The 16,253-nt window shown below is 48.4% G+C and overlaps 1 protein-coding gene across 7 annotated transcripts in view; it reads left to right on the top strand.

Annotated features, from left to right (window-relative positions):
* The window catches only part of LOC141577421 (uncharacterized), a 140,157-nt gene that overhangs the window by 5,359 nt on the left and 118,545 nt on the right, over nucleotides 1-16,253 (top strand). The window contains exons 6-14 of one of the 7 annotated variants that reach the window (XM_074361472.1): nucleotides 341-501; nucleotides 792-838; nucleotides 3,382-3,510; nucleotides 3,855-3,988; nucleotides 4,404-4,456; nucleotides 4,743-5,933; nucleotides 6,236-6,571; nucleotides 6,708-6,820; nucleotides 8,226-8,584. In XM_074361472.1, coding sequence (XP_074217573.1) covers nucleotides 341-501; nucleotides 792-838; nucleotides 3,382-3,510; nucleotides 3,855-3,988; nucleotides 4,404-4,456; nucleotides 4,743-4,788 — 570 coding nt within the window. In that variant the 3' untranslated portion in view covers nucleotides 4,789-5,933; nucleotides 6,236-6,571; nucleotides 6,708-6,820; nucleotides 8,226-8,584. The other 6 variants (XM_074361473.1, XM_074361471.1, XM_074361474.1 and 3 more) reach the window with 6 other exon arrangements.

Raw genomic sequence — 16,253 nt, forward strand, 5'->3', positions numbered from 1 at the left:
AACCAACAGGAGTGAGTGAAGAGATGGGAACATCTCATTATTGTGGTGGCTGCACTCTGTCCGATGCCTTGAGATTTGGGGAAGGGTTTACAACTGCGGAGGCGAGATGTCAGGTCCTCTGTGCTCTTCCTGAGTGCCCTGGCCTTACCCATTCCCCCAGCCCCCTCTGGGCAGCCAAGCCCAGGAGCTGGGCCACCGGCGATTTTGCTGATCAATAAACCACCTCACCCAAATTCCGGGGGTAAGAGCGGCCAGCACAACTGTTTGTAGACTCTGAAGTCAGGTCCTTGGAGGAATTCCTCACTGAACAATGTTTTGGACCTTTTATTTTTCTCTATAGCCTCCAGCTGAAGAAACAGATTGCCTTAGGTACATCAAAGGTGAGGACACCTACTATCCCCATGGAGCCCAGGTGGGGCTGGGAGTCTGCTGTTTGTACAGCCGGTGGGCTCGTGTTGCTTTGGGCATCCCTGTGCCTGAATTCCTGCAGTACACTCGGTGGTAAGAACGGGGGTGCCTGGCAGGGAGGGAAGCGGGTCGGGGGACTACACAGCTGGGGAGACGTTAACCTGTGGTGAGCGGGAGCCGGCTGATGCATGGAATCTCGGTGCAGGGAACTCTCCAAACTCAGAGAGGTTCCCACTCCCGCAGGTTCCCTTTGATCAGGGTGCTAGGCTGTCAGCACTGCAGGGTCCCTGTGAGGATCATAGTGCCTTCAGGCAGTGGGAAGTGAGGGGTCCAGTGGCAATTAAATTAACTGTGCACCCAAAGCCAACCCCCGTCTCTTTCAGCCTGTTTCCTAATCTGCAAAACTGGAATGATGTTAACCATCCCGCAGGTTTGTTGATGGGCTGGGACACACTAGACTGCCAGGAGCTGGAATTCCTCTGTGCCCTGATTGTTATCCTTCCTTCACACTATTTACTCTCACAATTTCAGTCTCTCTGTCTCTCTCTCATTCACTTGTAACTTTCTCTCCTGCTCTGGTTTCATTTGATTCCCACCCTCCTCCCAATCCCCAGATGAGTGAAATTAATTTCTGTGTGTCAGTTCCAAATTCCTGGGAAAGATGCTCTGTCCCCTCTGGATTGGTTGTCCAACCCATCAGTTGCAGTCAGAGGAGTGAGTCCCTCTGTGACCAGAGGAGGGTCTCTGCCCAGCCCCCCAGCCACCACTGTGGGAGCACATAGCTCTCCGAGGAGGAGGTACTGGCTGTGACTTGGTGTCACTAAGTGTGAATTTATCTCTCCTCTTGCCCCACCTTCATCCTCCTAAACAAAGATGAAAATTAAACACTCCCGAGATTTGTGTCATGGAACACTCAGGGTGGGGGCTAAGAGGGCTGGATTCCCTGCTGAGTGTAAGGGGCTACAGTGACTCCCCAACGAGAGCCTGTAAAGGAAACAGCACCGGCCCCACCGGACACTTAGGGCGCTGAGTCTGCGTGACATTGAGCCAGGCTTCTGACCACAGCTCAGGTGTCTGGTCCGACTGGTTAGTCTTTGAAACCAACCAGCTTTGGATTCCTCAATCCCTCCCTGAGGTTTTACCTGAAACACAAGCTTCTGTATCTCTGAAGACAGATGATGAGGACCCTTCACGTAAGGCATTTGCACTGCCCTGTGCGGGAATTTGTGCTGCACGGTCTGCCCGGCGAGCTGACCATAGTTCATATTTTACTGATCTTAGAAATAGTCTGGTTTCCTGATGCACTGTTTCACTGAACAAGCAACAGAAGCCACCTCTGGCTGATAAAAACCAAAAAGGGACTTAATGAAAAGATACTGGGAGGGTGCATGGAGTGGCCCAGACCAGAGCCGACCCTGGGGCCGTAGGAGATGTTGGGGAGCCCCAGGCACCAGGCTGCGCAGGGTGCTACCGGGCCCCCTGCTGCCCCAGCAGGGACCCCCCTCCTCCTGACACTCCACCTCACTGCATGTTCATGTCCCGGCAGGGCCAGGTCACACTGAAGCCACCAGCACACACCTCAATGGGGGAGTTGGCCCCTTCTCAGCTGAGGGCGTGCCTGGTGTGGGGAGAGGCCCAGTTAGAGGAAGACGGTTCCCCTACTGTTCCGAGTTAATGCGCAAGTCAGTGCCCATCACTCAGGAGAGCCGGGCTGGTCTGACCTCATTGTGGTGACTAGGCCGTCTGAGTTCACGTATTACTTTTTAGGTTGGAAGGCCCAAGAGGGAGAAAAAGTGGAGGTTCTAGTACTTATTTTATATTTCCCATGTACCAGGTGCGGTATGCAAGCCACTTCAGACAAGGCCCATAACAACCACATTAATAGGCCACGGAGAAAGTCGTGCATTCAGGTCTCTGCAGCACCGAAACGCGTGTCCTCATCAGTTCCGTAGTTACCAGTGGAAGTTGTAGGGATTTATGGGACTGTGTGCTCCTGTGGGGGCTGGGATGTGTGTGTTTAAATCCACATCTTCAGAAACTCGGCTAGAACCACAGCCACTGATTGTCTGCATGGAGGCAGAGGAGGGGAGGCTTCCAGCCTCTGGTCCAGCTCGTGTGGAGCTCAGAAATTGCTCCTTCTGTCCTGAAAACAACACCAGAGCTGAGGGAGCTGAAAACCCACTGCTCTTCTTAGATCCACAAGAAAACTGAGGGGGAAAGCTGCTCCCAACCCAGAGAGGCAGCCGGGCAGGCTTGGAGAGTCACAGCTCCCAGGGCAGAACCCGCTTTTGTAAGAAACTCGGGGGCAGGCCGATTTAACAGGTCCCTGAGGCCAGCTGGAAACTCAGCGTGGGGAAGTCTGAGTGTGACAACTTCAGGGGGCCAGTCAGAGGGGCCCCCTGCTCTTTTTCATGCATTTTACTTCGAGGACAGTACCCTGTTCTCAGAGTGAAAATCATAGGAAAACTCCTCATGCTTCCTGCCAGGAAAGGATAAAATAACTCTAATGAAATACACCCAGAACATTCTCTTCCATTGTGGGGGGTTGTGTTTTTTTTAAAATGAGAAATTATTTTACCAGAGCCTAACCAGCCTGGGGGAAGGGAAATCCCTTCTGTCTCACCCAAATTGGGGTGAGGGGAATGAGACACACTTGTGGAGGTCACAGCGCAGGGCACAGGCTCAATGAGAACTAATCACAGGAGTATAGATGCCCTGCTCTGTTCCGCTACCCCAACACCTAACCTCCATGTCAGTAGGGCCTCTGTGTAATAACAGGAATAAAATTAAAAGAAGTTAATGTCTCAGGAGTGTCTAGGGAAAACCCAAAGATAGCGGGCAGATGAAAACAAGGACACACAGGCAGCTTTAGCCTCTCACACCAATGGCTGTAGCAAACTACACACAGCCCATCCCAGTAGATAAACAGAAAACCTCACAGAAAAAACTATTTATTTTGGTTCTCTTACCCAGTGCACTCCATGGTGCATCCTCACCTAGAATTGAGTGGAAGCAAGTCCATCTCAGAAGGGACATACCTGAAGAGGAATGGCATTCCAGACTCTGAAGGGCAGAGAAAGCACCAGCCTGGGTTAGAGAAAGGTGAGGGGTGGGGTAGGGGGTGGGCTGCCTTCTTCCCCAAATAAGGAACCTTCCTGAGGCCAGCACCGTGGGAGGGAGGGCCATGGGGTGGAAGCAGCCAGACTTCTTCCTGAGAAGTGATAGGATGCCTCCAAGGGACCATTCAGGTGCCCATTCAGGTGTCTTGACGGTGGGAGCCAGTCGGTCTGCCTCAGAGCCCAGGACTGAGGTGGGCGCAGAGCAGGCCGGTCTTACTTGGCCGGATCAATTTCACTTCTCCGAAACCCTGTGTAAAACATGAAGCGTGGTCGACCTGGTGAGCACAGCTCTGCCCTCAAGACCGGTTTCAACTCCTCTCTTCCCAGAGAACAGCATCTCTGAGCCCGTCCTGGGTGACCTCACAGAGATCACCCTAGTGGCCCAGGCTAGAGACCGGGAACATGTACCTTCCTGCAGCCAACCCCAGACGTCCACTGATGCCTCATATACTGGCAAAGATGTGAGTTCCTGTGCATTGGTCTAACAGCAGAGACTCTGCCACAGGCCCAAGAGGTGGTGTGTGGGACAAGCAGGGGTGCAGGAGTGTACGCAGTGCAAAGGTGTAAGTGGTGGCAGGGGTGCAGGGGCTGTGGAGGGTGCAGGCAGTTCAGGGGATGCGGGGGTGCAGGCAGTGAGGAAGGGCAGAGAGTGGCAGGGGTGCAGAGGTACAGGGAGTGTAGGGGTGCAGGAAGGTGCTCAGGCACGTGGCCAGGGTCAGAAGGCAAGTGCACATCCTCGCAGTCAGCCTGACCCCGGGAGATTAGTGCAATGGTCTGGGGTGGCGGAGGGGGCGGCGGCGGCGGCGGCGGCGGCGGCGGCGGCGGTGGGTGGGAGGCTGCCCGGGCAAGCCGGTCGATTTCTTCTCTTCCCTGCAGCCTGGCCTGGGGGGGCGATGGCCGCCGGAGATTCGCCAGATGTTGGACTCCAGGTAAGCTTGCTCCTGGGTGGTGGGGCGGTTAGGTCAGGGGGCGGTGGCAGCGGCAAGTGGGCGGAGCGGGGCTGCCCCTGGCGAACTGATGGAATAGCTGCCTTCTCCAGGCTGCCGGGCCTGGGAGCGGCCTCTGCTGCCCCAGGTCGCTGCACACACCTGTCCCACTCAGCAAGCTGAGTGGGGAGTGGAGGCGTTGTCGTTAAGGTGCAGGGCCCACGGGGATATGGGGGCTGCCGCACAGAAGCCGGTCAATTCGCTCCGCTCTCCCCCGCGGCGGAGCCAGGGGCGGCTTCTGCTGCCGTAGAGGCGGGACGCCGGTCTCCAGGTGAGCTTGGTCCTGGGAGGCGGCGGCGGCGGCGGCGGCTGGGGGTTGGGGTCCGTTCCAGGGAGCTGCTCCATTTCTTCTCTCCCCCGCGGCCTGGCCTGGGGGCGACCTCTGCCGCCAGAGATTTGCCTGAGGTCCGACTCCAGGTGAGCTTGCTCCTGGGAGATGGGTGCGGTGCAGTCAGGGGGCTGGGAAGGTGGTGGCTGCGGGGATAGGGAGGCTGCCCCGGGGGAGCTTGAGGATTAGCTCCCATGTCTGTGCCGCGTGGCCTGCAGGCGGCCTCTGCTGCGCCAGGTCCCGGGACAACCCTTTCCCACTTTGCCTGCTGGGGGCGGGAGGCAGGGTAGTCAGGGTGCACGGGTGGCGGGGGTCGGGGGCCTGCAGCGGGGGAGCGGGCACATTTGCTCCCATCTTCCCCGCGGCTTGTCCTGGTGGCGGTGTCTCTTGCCCTGGGTTAAGAGACACGTGTATCCTAGTCGGCCTGGCCCCAGGAGGCGGGCGTGTTACGTTGGGGGTGGTGGCAGCAGCGGCAGGTTTTCCCATGGAGCCGGTCCATTTGCTCCCATTTCTCCCCATGGTTTGCCCTGGGGGCGGTCCCTGTTGTCCCTAGTTCGCCGGACGTCCATCTCCAGGTCAGCCTGCTCCCTAGAGGCGGCCACCGTGAGGTCAGGGGGCAGGAGCGGTGGCTGCTGTGGGGGTAGGGGGCTGCCTTGGGGAGCTGGTGGATTGGCTCCCGTCTCCCCGATGGCCTGGTGTGGGAGTGGCCTCTCCTGCCTCAGATCACCAGACACACCTGTCCCATTTAGCCTGCTGGGGGAGGGGCGCCCTGGGAAGTGCCTTTAAAGTGTGGGGGAGGCGACGGCAGGGGTAGAGGACCTGCAGCGCGGAGCCTGTCAATTTGCTCTCCTCTTCCCCACGGCCAAACCTGGGGGCGTACTCTGCTGCCCAAGAAGCCGGATGCCCGTCTCCAGGTCAGCTTGCTCCTGGGAGGCGGGCGCGATGCTGTCGAGGGGCAGAGGCAGCTGCGACGGCCGGCTGCCCCGCCTAATGGGGCCACTTCTTCTCCTCTCCCCTGACCTGGCCTGGGGACGGCCTCTCCCGCCCAAGATTAGCCTGAAACCCCACACCCGGTCAGGTTGCTCCTGGGAGGTGGGCGCGGTGACATCAGGGGTTGGAGAGGAGGGGGGTCTGCCCCTGGCGGGCTGGAGGATAAGCTCCCATCTCTCTGGAGGCCTGACGTGGGGGTGGCCTCTGCTGCCCCTCATTCCCGGGTCACCCTTCTCCAGGACATATTGCCCCGGGGGTGCTGTAGGCTGCGGGGGCGGCGGGTTGTTGGCGGGGGTATGGAGCTTGCCGCTTGGGAGCTGGTGGTTTAGATCCCATATCCCCCGCAGCTTGTCCTGGGGGCAGCCTCTGTTGCCCCAGGTCGCAAAGCACTGTTTCCCTGACAGCTTAACCACCGGAAGTGGGCAGGATGTGCTGAGGGGGCGGAGGCAGCCGCCAAGGCAGCGACGGAGGGGGCTGTCCCTGGCCAGCCGGTCAATTTGTTCCCATCTCAACATTTGCTGTCCCAGTTTCACAGGACGCCCTTCTTCAGTTTATCCTTCTCCTGGGAGGTGGGCTCAGTGCATGCAGCCCAAGGTCTGGGCTCTCCCCTGGGGAGGGGCAGAACTCTCTTCTTCTTCTTTGTCTTTATTCTTCAGCAAAGTGGTTACTGGCCCCAATTCTTAATTCTGAGAAAGTGTAGCCTGTGTTACGGAGGAGCTGCTGGACAGTGAGGTTTCTGGGTGGGTTTTCACATCAGCTGATGCCCCAGTCAGGCAGGAAATCTATTACTTAGAGCTTCTTAGTCTGGAGTTGGGGGATGGCCCCGCCATCCTCACCATGCTTTTTAAAAATGTGTTACTCCCCTCTTTTTCCTAGGTGACATTTTAGGTTATTGCGTCCCAGATTGCTGGCACACTCATCCCTGTTCTCAAACATCTTTTAAACTTGGGTGAAGTGATAAGTTGGGGAAGAAGATGATTTACTGAAAGGTAAGAATACTTAAATTTGCATTAAAGCTACATTCTGTCAATCTTTCTCAAATGATTTTTCTCTGATTCTAAATACATGACCTAGTGAATGTTGTACTCCTGTGTAAATCATTGATCTTCACATCACACTGGTTGAGTGGTCAACGAGATTTGTTATTTAGATTATTCCTGAAAGGAAAAGCTCAGGCTTTTGAGAATTCCTTGTCTGATGTCACCCAGGCAGTCACAGTAGAAGACAGAGCTGATATAAAAATCCCTCACCTGCCTGAACTGCAAAGCTTCTGGGATTACTGATCCCTGAAATGCAGGTGACTCTTGGTGATAATCTGGGGGATGGTTTACATGATCAGATTCTTCCAGTCCTGTAAATGGGTTCCATGGCCCCAGCCCCGGGAGAGCTGGTCATAAGGGCCATATCGTGAGGGGTGGGATGGGAAGGCAGGGTCTAAGAGCTGGCATCACTGAGATTCCACACTCGCTAAACACAGACCCCAGAGCCTAAGTGTTGTCAGGTTCTGTTCTGGATTTGAGAGTGTGTTCAGACATGATTCTTGCCCTTCGGGGGTCACTGCCTGGGTGGAAGTAACCTTTACATAAATCTGGGGAGGATGACAATTAAGTAGATGGGCTGTTATGATTCTCAGTGTGCCCAGGCTCGCTCTTCCAGGCACTCGTGGGACTAACGAGAGTCATGTTATTCACTCATACACTGATTTATTACCCTTGAATTGATCATTTGTCCCACAGTAAGTGAAACAAGCGATGAGGAACCTGAGTTTTGTCCCCTTTCCTAGCACTGATTGTATCTGTCAGTCAGGCGCCCTGAGTATGCATTGTGAAATGGTGGTATTTCTTGCCCAATGGGACTGCACTGTCAGTTCTGAGAATCAGGGGATACACGTGGGAAGGACAGCACACTGACACACATGGCACCCCCCCACCCCGTGAGACAGCATTGTCGATGCTCAGGTGACCCGATGTAGACCGCGGTGCTAAACTTGAGCATGTTTAGTGATCTTGGTGGCTATGAAAATACAGACTGCCGGTCCCTACTTCTGGAGACACTGAGGGTGTGCACCCCAGAATTCTGCACTTTAAGAAGCACTTTAAGTAATTCTGATGAAGATGATCTGAGTGTCCCACTGAGAAACACTGGTGTGCGATGCACCAGTATTGAGGATTCTCAGGGAGGGATGTCTTTTCAGGATGGTCCAAGGGCCCTCACTAGACTTTTGCCTTGGGTGTAATTGTATGTGTTCGAAAGTGATGTCTCTCACTTCCAGTGCTTGTCAGCATGCTCTGTGCAGGGATTTGCTCTCAGCAGATATCAAAAACTATAAGTCTTCAGGTCACCGAGCTAGAGTGTGAGCGATCTTTTATTTTGGTTTTCTTTATTGCAATGCAGAGTCTCCCGAGAAGAGATTCAGACTGAACAGCTTTGTGTCGGACTTTGGAAGACCGCTGGTGCCCAAGGGGTTCTCTGGCAGCACAATGACGAATCTAGGTCCCTCTTTCACTGCTACGTCAATGAAGTGGACCGCTTGGACAAGGCCAAAGCTGGTATCCCAACCATAGCCCTTGACAGTGATGTTCGGCTCCAGGAAGCCATCAGATGCAGCAGGTGGCCAGAGGAGGAGCCGAACGGGCTCATGAAATGTGACACCCCCAGCTTCATCAACACGGACCAGAACTCTTCCTTTGGGGAAGATGATCTCCTGATTTTGGAACCACCTATTGTTCTAGAAAATAAGCCAGTTGCCCAGACCTCACACAAAGACTTGAATTGGAAATGTGCTTTGTCAAGTGTTTCTCTGAAGATGTGAAGTCTGTCTTTGTATGGCAGGAAGTCCCCTTTCACAAAATTGTATGTGTTTGTGTCTGAGAGAGAGAAATGGAGACAGACAGAAAGACGGAGACAGAAGAGAGCCCCCTCAGAAGAGAGCTAGTTAAGGTGAGTTTTTGTGCCTTAGTTTTTGTGCCATTTGGGGTTTTGGGGGGAACAAAGTATTTACACTGTCTCATTCTCCTCGTTGGAAACCTTGGCCCCGTCCTCAGTGTCAGCGGCCTTGAACGGGGGTTGCCATGGTGCGTTTCATCTGGCGCTGCCACTTCCACGCTCTGCCTTTAGCACGTTGCTTTGCCTCCCAGGGCTGCCACCATTTAAACTGTAAGGTGAGGAGTCTGGAGTAGATGATCCATCCCAGCTCTGCTGTTTTGCAAATTTCTGATTTCGTATTCGGATGAGGCTGGGATACACCCAGAGCAGTATAAACCAGGCCCTACCTCCTGTCTCTTGCTGGGGCATCCCTCAGGTCTGTGCCTTCTACTCAAGCCTTTACTGAGCCCAGCTTTTGTCAGGAGCCCAAGTGCCTACCGGGATGGCAGGAGACCTGTCTCTCGTGGTCACGGTGGCAGACATTTCTATTGCTTGTGCTGAAAGAGCTCCTCTGAGATCCTCCGGCCACCCTTGCTCCAACCTGAGGACAGACCTACCGTTCCTTTCCTAGGAGGAGGATCAATCCATGGTGCATTTTATGACAATCCTGTCCCCAGGAATGCACGGAAGGTTATCAGCTGAGTGAGGGGAAGTGCCTCTGTGTCTCTGTGTCCCTGTATCTCTGTCTGCTCACAGTGCCCTGCCACCGGCTACTGAACAAGAAAAGTGCTATTCACCATGCTGTGTCTTTTGCAGATGTGTAGGTGATGGTCTTGTGGCTCATGTGTGGGCTTTGTCCTGGGATGGTGAAGGGCTTATAAATACCTCATCAACATGTATTCGAGATGGCCTGGTGCCACACAGACTTGATTCATGAAGGCATCAAGCCTGCACACTGGTTTGGAAACAACTTGGTTTTGATCAGTCACACTGCATGCATGACTCACTGCTGACCTCTGGGTGGTTTTTTCATTTTAGATTTATTCACCCAGTGTCTTGCTTAAGCTGAAAAATACATTTATTTCACTAGAATATTCTCAGATTCTTTGTTTTCACACATCCAGTTGTTTAATTCCTTTAAAAATCATTTTGTGTTTATAATGCCTCCTAATATCTATCATCTCTAGGTTCCCAGTGGCCTGAGCCATGCACCAGATTTGATGTAGGAACTGTTCCACCAAAAGAAATCCCTTTGCCATAATACCTTTTGAGGAAAATATTATTCTTTAAGGCTCTAACAGTAAATCGCAGAAAAAAGCATGGAACATTTATTGTAGTTAATACATGTTCATGCAAAAAGAAATGATATTTTCATTAAACAATGTTGATTTTAAAAAATTTTACTAATGTGAATATTATTATTCATAATTTAAGTAACCAAATAAAACCACAGTTATTTATTATGAAGATTGAAAACTATTTACACTGTCTCTCAATTAGAGGTAGCTTTATTAGAAGACTGAAGGGTATTTAAAAGATGGAAAAATACCCATGATGACACCATCATTTTTATTAACTAAATATCAAGAACTGTGCAGGGTTAAGATTTAACCCTCTGCAAGCTGTCAAGTTAGCATGAGGTAGTTTGTGGATGCTGCCAGAAGACAGGAGACTCCCCCAGATTCAGAGACAAAGAACTTCCTGCCAGCACAGCAGGCAGCATGGGGTTCATGTTCATGTTGGTTCCTGAGTTTCTTTCCTTTTGCTGTTGTAACAAAGGACCACAGACTCAGTGGCTTAAAGCAATACACATTCATCATCTCACTGTTCTATTGTGCAGAAGTGCAAAGTCATTGTCAGTGGGCTAAAGCCAACGTGTGGCCAAGGCTACGTTCCACACCGAGGCTCTAGGAAGGGATTCGTCTTCCTACCTTTCCCAGCTTGCAGAGGTGTTCACACTCCTTGGCCCAGGGCCCTGTGTCACTGTGACCTCTGCTGCCACTTTACATTTCTGTCTCTGACTATATAGATATAAAGGAAGAGTCTTCTACATCTGGTATGGACCCTTTTTCCTAAATGGACATTGTATCTCTATTTATGTGCAGATTAAAACCCCTTCCCTCCAGGGTGTGGTGGCATCAGCTCACAAGATTACCACTCTGGGCTTTAAGTGTCCTCTTTGTATTGTCACCTGGGAACTTCTCTTTCCATAGTTAGCTCTGTGTTACATTTGTTGTTGTATTTTACCCGGCATTACTGAAAGTTTTACTTAAAAGGGATCCTAATTAGCTCTGTTTACCTGTTTCCAGAGCTGAAAGCTTCAGTTCTAGAGTATCTGTTTGATTTCTCTTAAAAATACATTCTAGTATATTTCTCTGGTGAAAGTCTTTACCCTGTTGTCTATTCTCCCATAATTTCCTTATTTTCTTGAATATATTAAAAGTATTTTATAGCCTTTATTGGTAACTCTGATGCCTACATCACCTGGGGGTTAGCATCCTTTGTCTAATGTTTCTTATTCTCATATTATCCGTTATATAGTCTTGACATGTTGCATGTCTTGAAATTCTTTATTACATGGCAGACATTGCAAATGAAAAATCCACATGTTATTTTCCGTGAGAGGTTTTCTACGTTCCTGTTAGGCAAACAGGGTGAGGGACTGATCATGTCGCTCCAATCAGGCGCTGAGGTGGATCAGGAATGAAGTGCCTTTTTTCTTAAAACAGCTTTGAGGTATACTTGGCAAAGTAATTTTCACACGTATAAAGTGTACAGCTAATACGTTTTGACATAAGTATATCCCCAAGAAACCATGACCACATTCAAGAGAGTGAACATACCCATCACCCACAAAGCTTCTCTCCTGCCATTTGTTGTCCCTCCCTCCCTCCCCATCTCTTCCCCTGGAAACCATTGATCTGCTTTCCATCACAACATATTGGTCTGCATTTTCAAGATCCTTGTATGAATGGATTAATGCAGTATCTACTCTATGTTGTCTGACTTCTTTCATTCAGTGTAATTATTTTGAGAGTCATCTGAGTTGCTGTATTAATAGCTTATTTTTCTTATAGCAGAGTATTTTTTAGTGCTGGGTTTTTACTGAAGAGTTTGTTGTGAGCAGTGTTTGGATAGACCATCATTTGTTTCTCCATTTACTTCTTGATGGATGCATGGGTTATTTACAACTTGAGCTATTATAAATAAAATTGCAGTGAATATTTGGTTACAAGTCTTTATATGGACATATGCTTTTCTTTTCTAAAGCACCAGATGAGGAATATCTGGGTTATATGGTAGATAGGTATTTACCTTTTTTAAAGAAACTGTTAAATACTGTTCCAAAATGGTTGTACTATTGTAAATTCCTTGTGGTGTGTATCAGCTCTGGTTGCTCTACTTCCTTACCAGCACTTTGTAAGGTCGGTCTTTCTAATCGTATTCATTCTTGTATGTATGTGTACTAGTATCTCACTGTGGTTTTTAAAAGCATTTCTCTAATGAATAATGGCACCTTTAATCAGCATCTTTTCATATGCTTATTATCCACCTGGATATCTTTACTGAAGTGTGTTTTCTGGCCTCATTCATTCATTCAGGTGTTTGCATTATTATTGAGTTTTGGGACCTCTTTATTCTGGATCAGATACAAAGAGAGACCTTTATCAGATATATGATCTGCAAATAGCTTCTGTCTATGGCTTGTCTTTTCATTTGCTTAGCAGTGTTTAGAACAGCTTTGAAGAGTCTTCATTTTGATAAAGTTCACTCTATCAGTTTCTTTTTAAAATAGATTATACTTTTGGTGTCATAGCAAAGAAATATTTGCCAAACCCAAGTTCATAAAGCTTAAGCTTATGCTTTTTCTCCTAGCTGTTTTGTAGTTTTAGATTTCCTATTAAGATCTATGATCCATTGTGAGTTAATTTTTATATATTTTGTGAGGTGTGGATCAAAGTTCATTTTTTTTTTTTTTGCATATCACTCTCTAATTCTTCCAGCACCACTTGTTGAAAAGATCCTTTCTCCACTGCATCCTTTTTGAGAATCAATTGTCTATATAAGTGTTGGTTTAGTTCTGAACATTCTATTCTGCTCCATTATTCTATTTTCCTGTTTTACACCAACACCATACTTTCTGATTACTGTAGTTTTAAAAAAAAAAAAAAAAGCTGAAAATCAGATAGTGCAAGTCTTCCAACTTTGTTTATCTTGTTCAAAATTGTTTTGGATATTTGGGATCCTTTGTATTTTTATATGAATTTTAGAATCAGTTTTAAAATTCCTTACATCCTGTTCTGCCAAAATTCCACCCATATCTTTGGCCATCTCCAAAGCCACATTTTCTGAAGAAGTCTCTCTAGATCCCAGGTGAAAGGAATTTCTGTTTCATCTGTGCTCCAATCACATTTGATAATATTTGATTACATTTATTCATATTTGGCTGGATGTACTTGTGTGATCTTTCCTGCCATAGAGTAAATCTCTCAAGATTTGGAATCTTGACTTGGTTCCCTGTGTCTGCTGAGGAAACTAGTTCTATGCTTTGCAGGAGAGCGCCCTGCAGTAAGAGGTATCTGCAAGACACATCTAGCTCATTGCTTGCATATCGTCAAGGAATCCTGCAGATTTAGAATTGTTTATTGATTGTTGTCTCCAAGACGGCTCAGCCTTTTTTATTTCTATTGCTACTGCTGCAGTTTCAAAGGACAATGGGCTAATGATTTTCCAAATATCAAAACATACTGTAATTGAGTTGTGACGCAAATTATGTGCTGCTCTTTCTTAACAACCTGCTTAGTGTTCACAGGTACCTTCACTCATGGAACTTTTGGGAGAATGTCATATCCTCAGAGATAGCAATGCTGTCTTTGGCGACCTGAGTGGTAGTATCTGAACTCACTCCTGCTGTTTTTCCAGTGCCCCCTGTAGCCCTCCTCCAGCCCTCCATGGGGGGCCTGCAGTTCTGCCCTCGAAAATCCTGTTGCTTCTCAGGAAGAATTCCCTATGAAGCATATTCATGTCCTTCTTGTGGAGACATTCAGTCCAGAGACCTGACAGCAGGGGAAAATGTTTAGACTGCTTTTGGTAGAACGTAAATTCTTCCATACTTGTTAGAAGCAAATCAAATGAGGAAACTGTGTTGGCATCTAACAAATCAGGATAAATGTCTGATGAGGAAGATCAGCTTCCCCATCACACTCAGGCGTCATGTTGATGTGACACTCAACTTGGCAAACATTTTCTCCTGTGAGCAACGTGAAGTTCAAGACGTTATGAAGGGCTTTTTGTTTTTCTTCCTTAGTCTTTCCACATTCACTGTGTCTGGTGAGATTATATGAATCCTGCTTATTTTCAGCCCAGCACTAAGCTTTTTAAAAGGATCACGTGTTTAAAAGGCTAGTGGACAATTTGTTAGAAGATCAAAATCCTTAGACTTTGGTCCTAGAGTTGAATCTTGGTTACTGGTGAATGAGAATTCCCGTTAAAATTTTAAATTCAGCGATATAAATTTTTAAAAATAGTTAAATATTAGGCAATTTCATTAAACACTATAGCAGTTATTTACTTTTAAGCCTGTCTCTGGGGCAATTTTGCAATGATTCCCTCCCTTTATTGATTCCCTCTTTATCAGAATCCTTGAGAGGTCCCTGTCATCATTGTCAATATCATCATCATCATCACCATCATCATGGAACTGATTCCTCTGGGAGATTCTAGGAAAATAAAGAGCTGGACGGGGTTCTGTGCAGGTCAGTGTGTGCATATACAGTAAGAAGAGTTGTCAGACATTAGATTCAAGATACCCTTTCCATTTAGAGAAGAATGTGGTCATGAAACAATGATGTGCTGAATGAAGGAAGTGATGCGAACAGGGTAGTCAATGGAAAGGAGGAGGAAGTGAGTGAAGCGGGGAGCATAGAGCCTTGGTTAGGTGATCAGCACATTGGTGAGAATGAGGGGAGTGTGATGGCAGAATCATGTCCCTACCCGGCCACAGGGTAGCCACCTGTGACATGTTACTGTACATGGCAAAATGCATGACAGATATTTTAGGACAAAAATCTTAGAGGATTTCTGTCTTCTAAATTGTCTATCAGTTAGCGTTTTAAACCCATGATACATTATTAAAGATTAGTGCAGGGGAACAAATAAAAAGGATTCATATAATCCACCAGACATACTGAATGCAGAAAGGCTAAGGAAGAAAAACAAAAAGTCATTAATAAGTGCCTTGAACCATAAAATGCTCATGAGAGGAAATGTTACACAGGTGAGTGTCGCAGCCACATCCATAATGCCTGAATTGGATGGGACAAGGGTATCCTGAGATGAGACAATAGGGTGAGTAGCCTGGATTGTCCAGGTGGGCCGAATGTATTCACAGGGGTCCTTAAAATGGAGGACATTTCCCAGCTGAGTTTAAATTCAGAGGGAGGTGTAGTCATAGAGCAATTTTCAGAAAGGCTGCTGACCATGTAAATGGAGGAAGTCGTGGGGCACAAGCTAAGGAAGGTGGGTTACCTCTGGAAACTGGAAAAAAAAAACAACAACAACAAGGAAACATTCTCTTCTAGACCCTCTAGAAGGAAGGAAACCTGCTGCTACCTTGAATTTAGCACAGTGAGAAGTGTGTTGGATCTCTGACCTCCACAGCCATAAGCTGATAAATCTGTGCTGGTTTAAGCTCTTAAGCTTATGGAAATTTCTTACATTGGTAAAAGGAAAATAACATAGTGAGCCGTAGTGTAACAGATTAAAGGTATAGGATGGGGTGTGGAGAGGATTCTGACATTTACACCTAAAAAACAACCAGGTGAAATGGGAAGGTGTTTTAAGGAAGACTTACCTGGCAGGGCTGTTAAGCAGGCTGGAGCGAGGGGAGCATTGGAGTTAGAGGAATCAATTAAATCTCTACAAGAAAAATAAGGAATAAAATGTAACAGGGCTTCAGTGATAAAGGATGTAGGAATGGAAATGGGCAGAGAGATATAAATATTACTTTGAAATTAGCTACAGGTTTGATGACTGCATGTTGGGGAGACTTAGCCGATGTGTGGACTGAATGTTTGCATCCCCTCAAAATCCGTATGTCGAAACCCCATCTCCCAGGGTGATGGTATTGCGAGGCGGGGCCTTTGGGAGGTGATTTGTAGGATAAAATGAGGTCATGAGAGTAGAGCTCTCATGAATGGGATTAGTGTTCTTATACAAGCCCCCAGAGTGCTTGCTTCTCTCTGCTCTCTGGGATATGAAGATATTGGGAAGACAGCCATCTTCGAGCTGGCAATCCTCTCAAGGATACATTGACCTTGAAAGTCTCAGCCTCCAAACCATAAGGAATATGCTGGTTGTTTAAGCCACCCGACACGCGGTAATTTGTTACAGCATCCCAGACTGACGAAGACAGTGGAGAATGCCTCTGAGTTTGGCACTGATTGCCTGGAGAATGCTGAAACCCAGGGAAGTGGGCAGCACAGACGTTTACTCATTTAATCCTGCCAACACAGTAGGAGATAGAGTCCACAAAATCCTCGCTACTTAAAAGGTAAG

The sequence above is a fragment of the Camelus bactrianus genome, chromosome 4 (genome assembly GCF_048773025.1).
Source record: "Camelus bactrianus isolate YW-2024 breed Bactrian camel chromosome 4, ASM4877302v1, whole genome shotgun sequence".
Classification (NCBI taxonomy): domain Eukaryota; kingdom Metazoa; phylum Chordata; class Mammalia; order Artiodactyla; family Camelidae; genus Camelus; species Camelus bactrianus.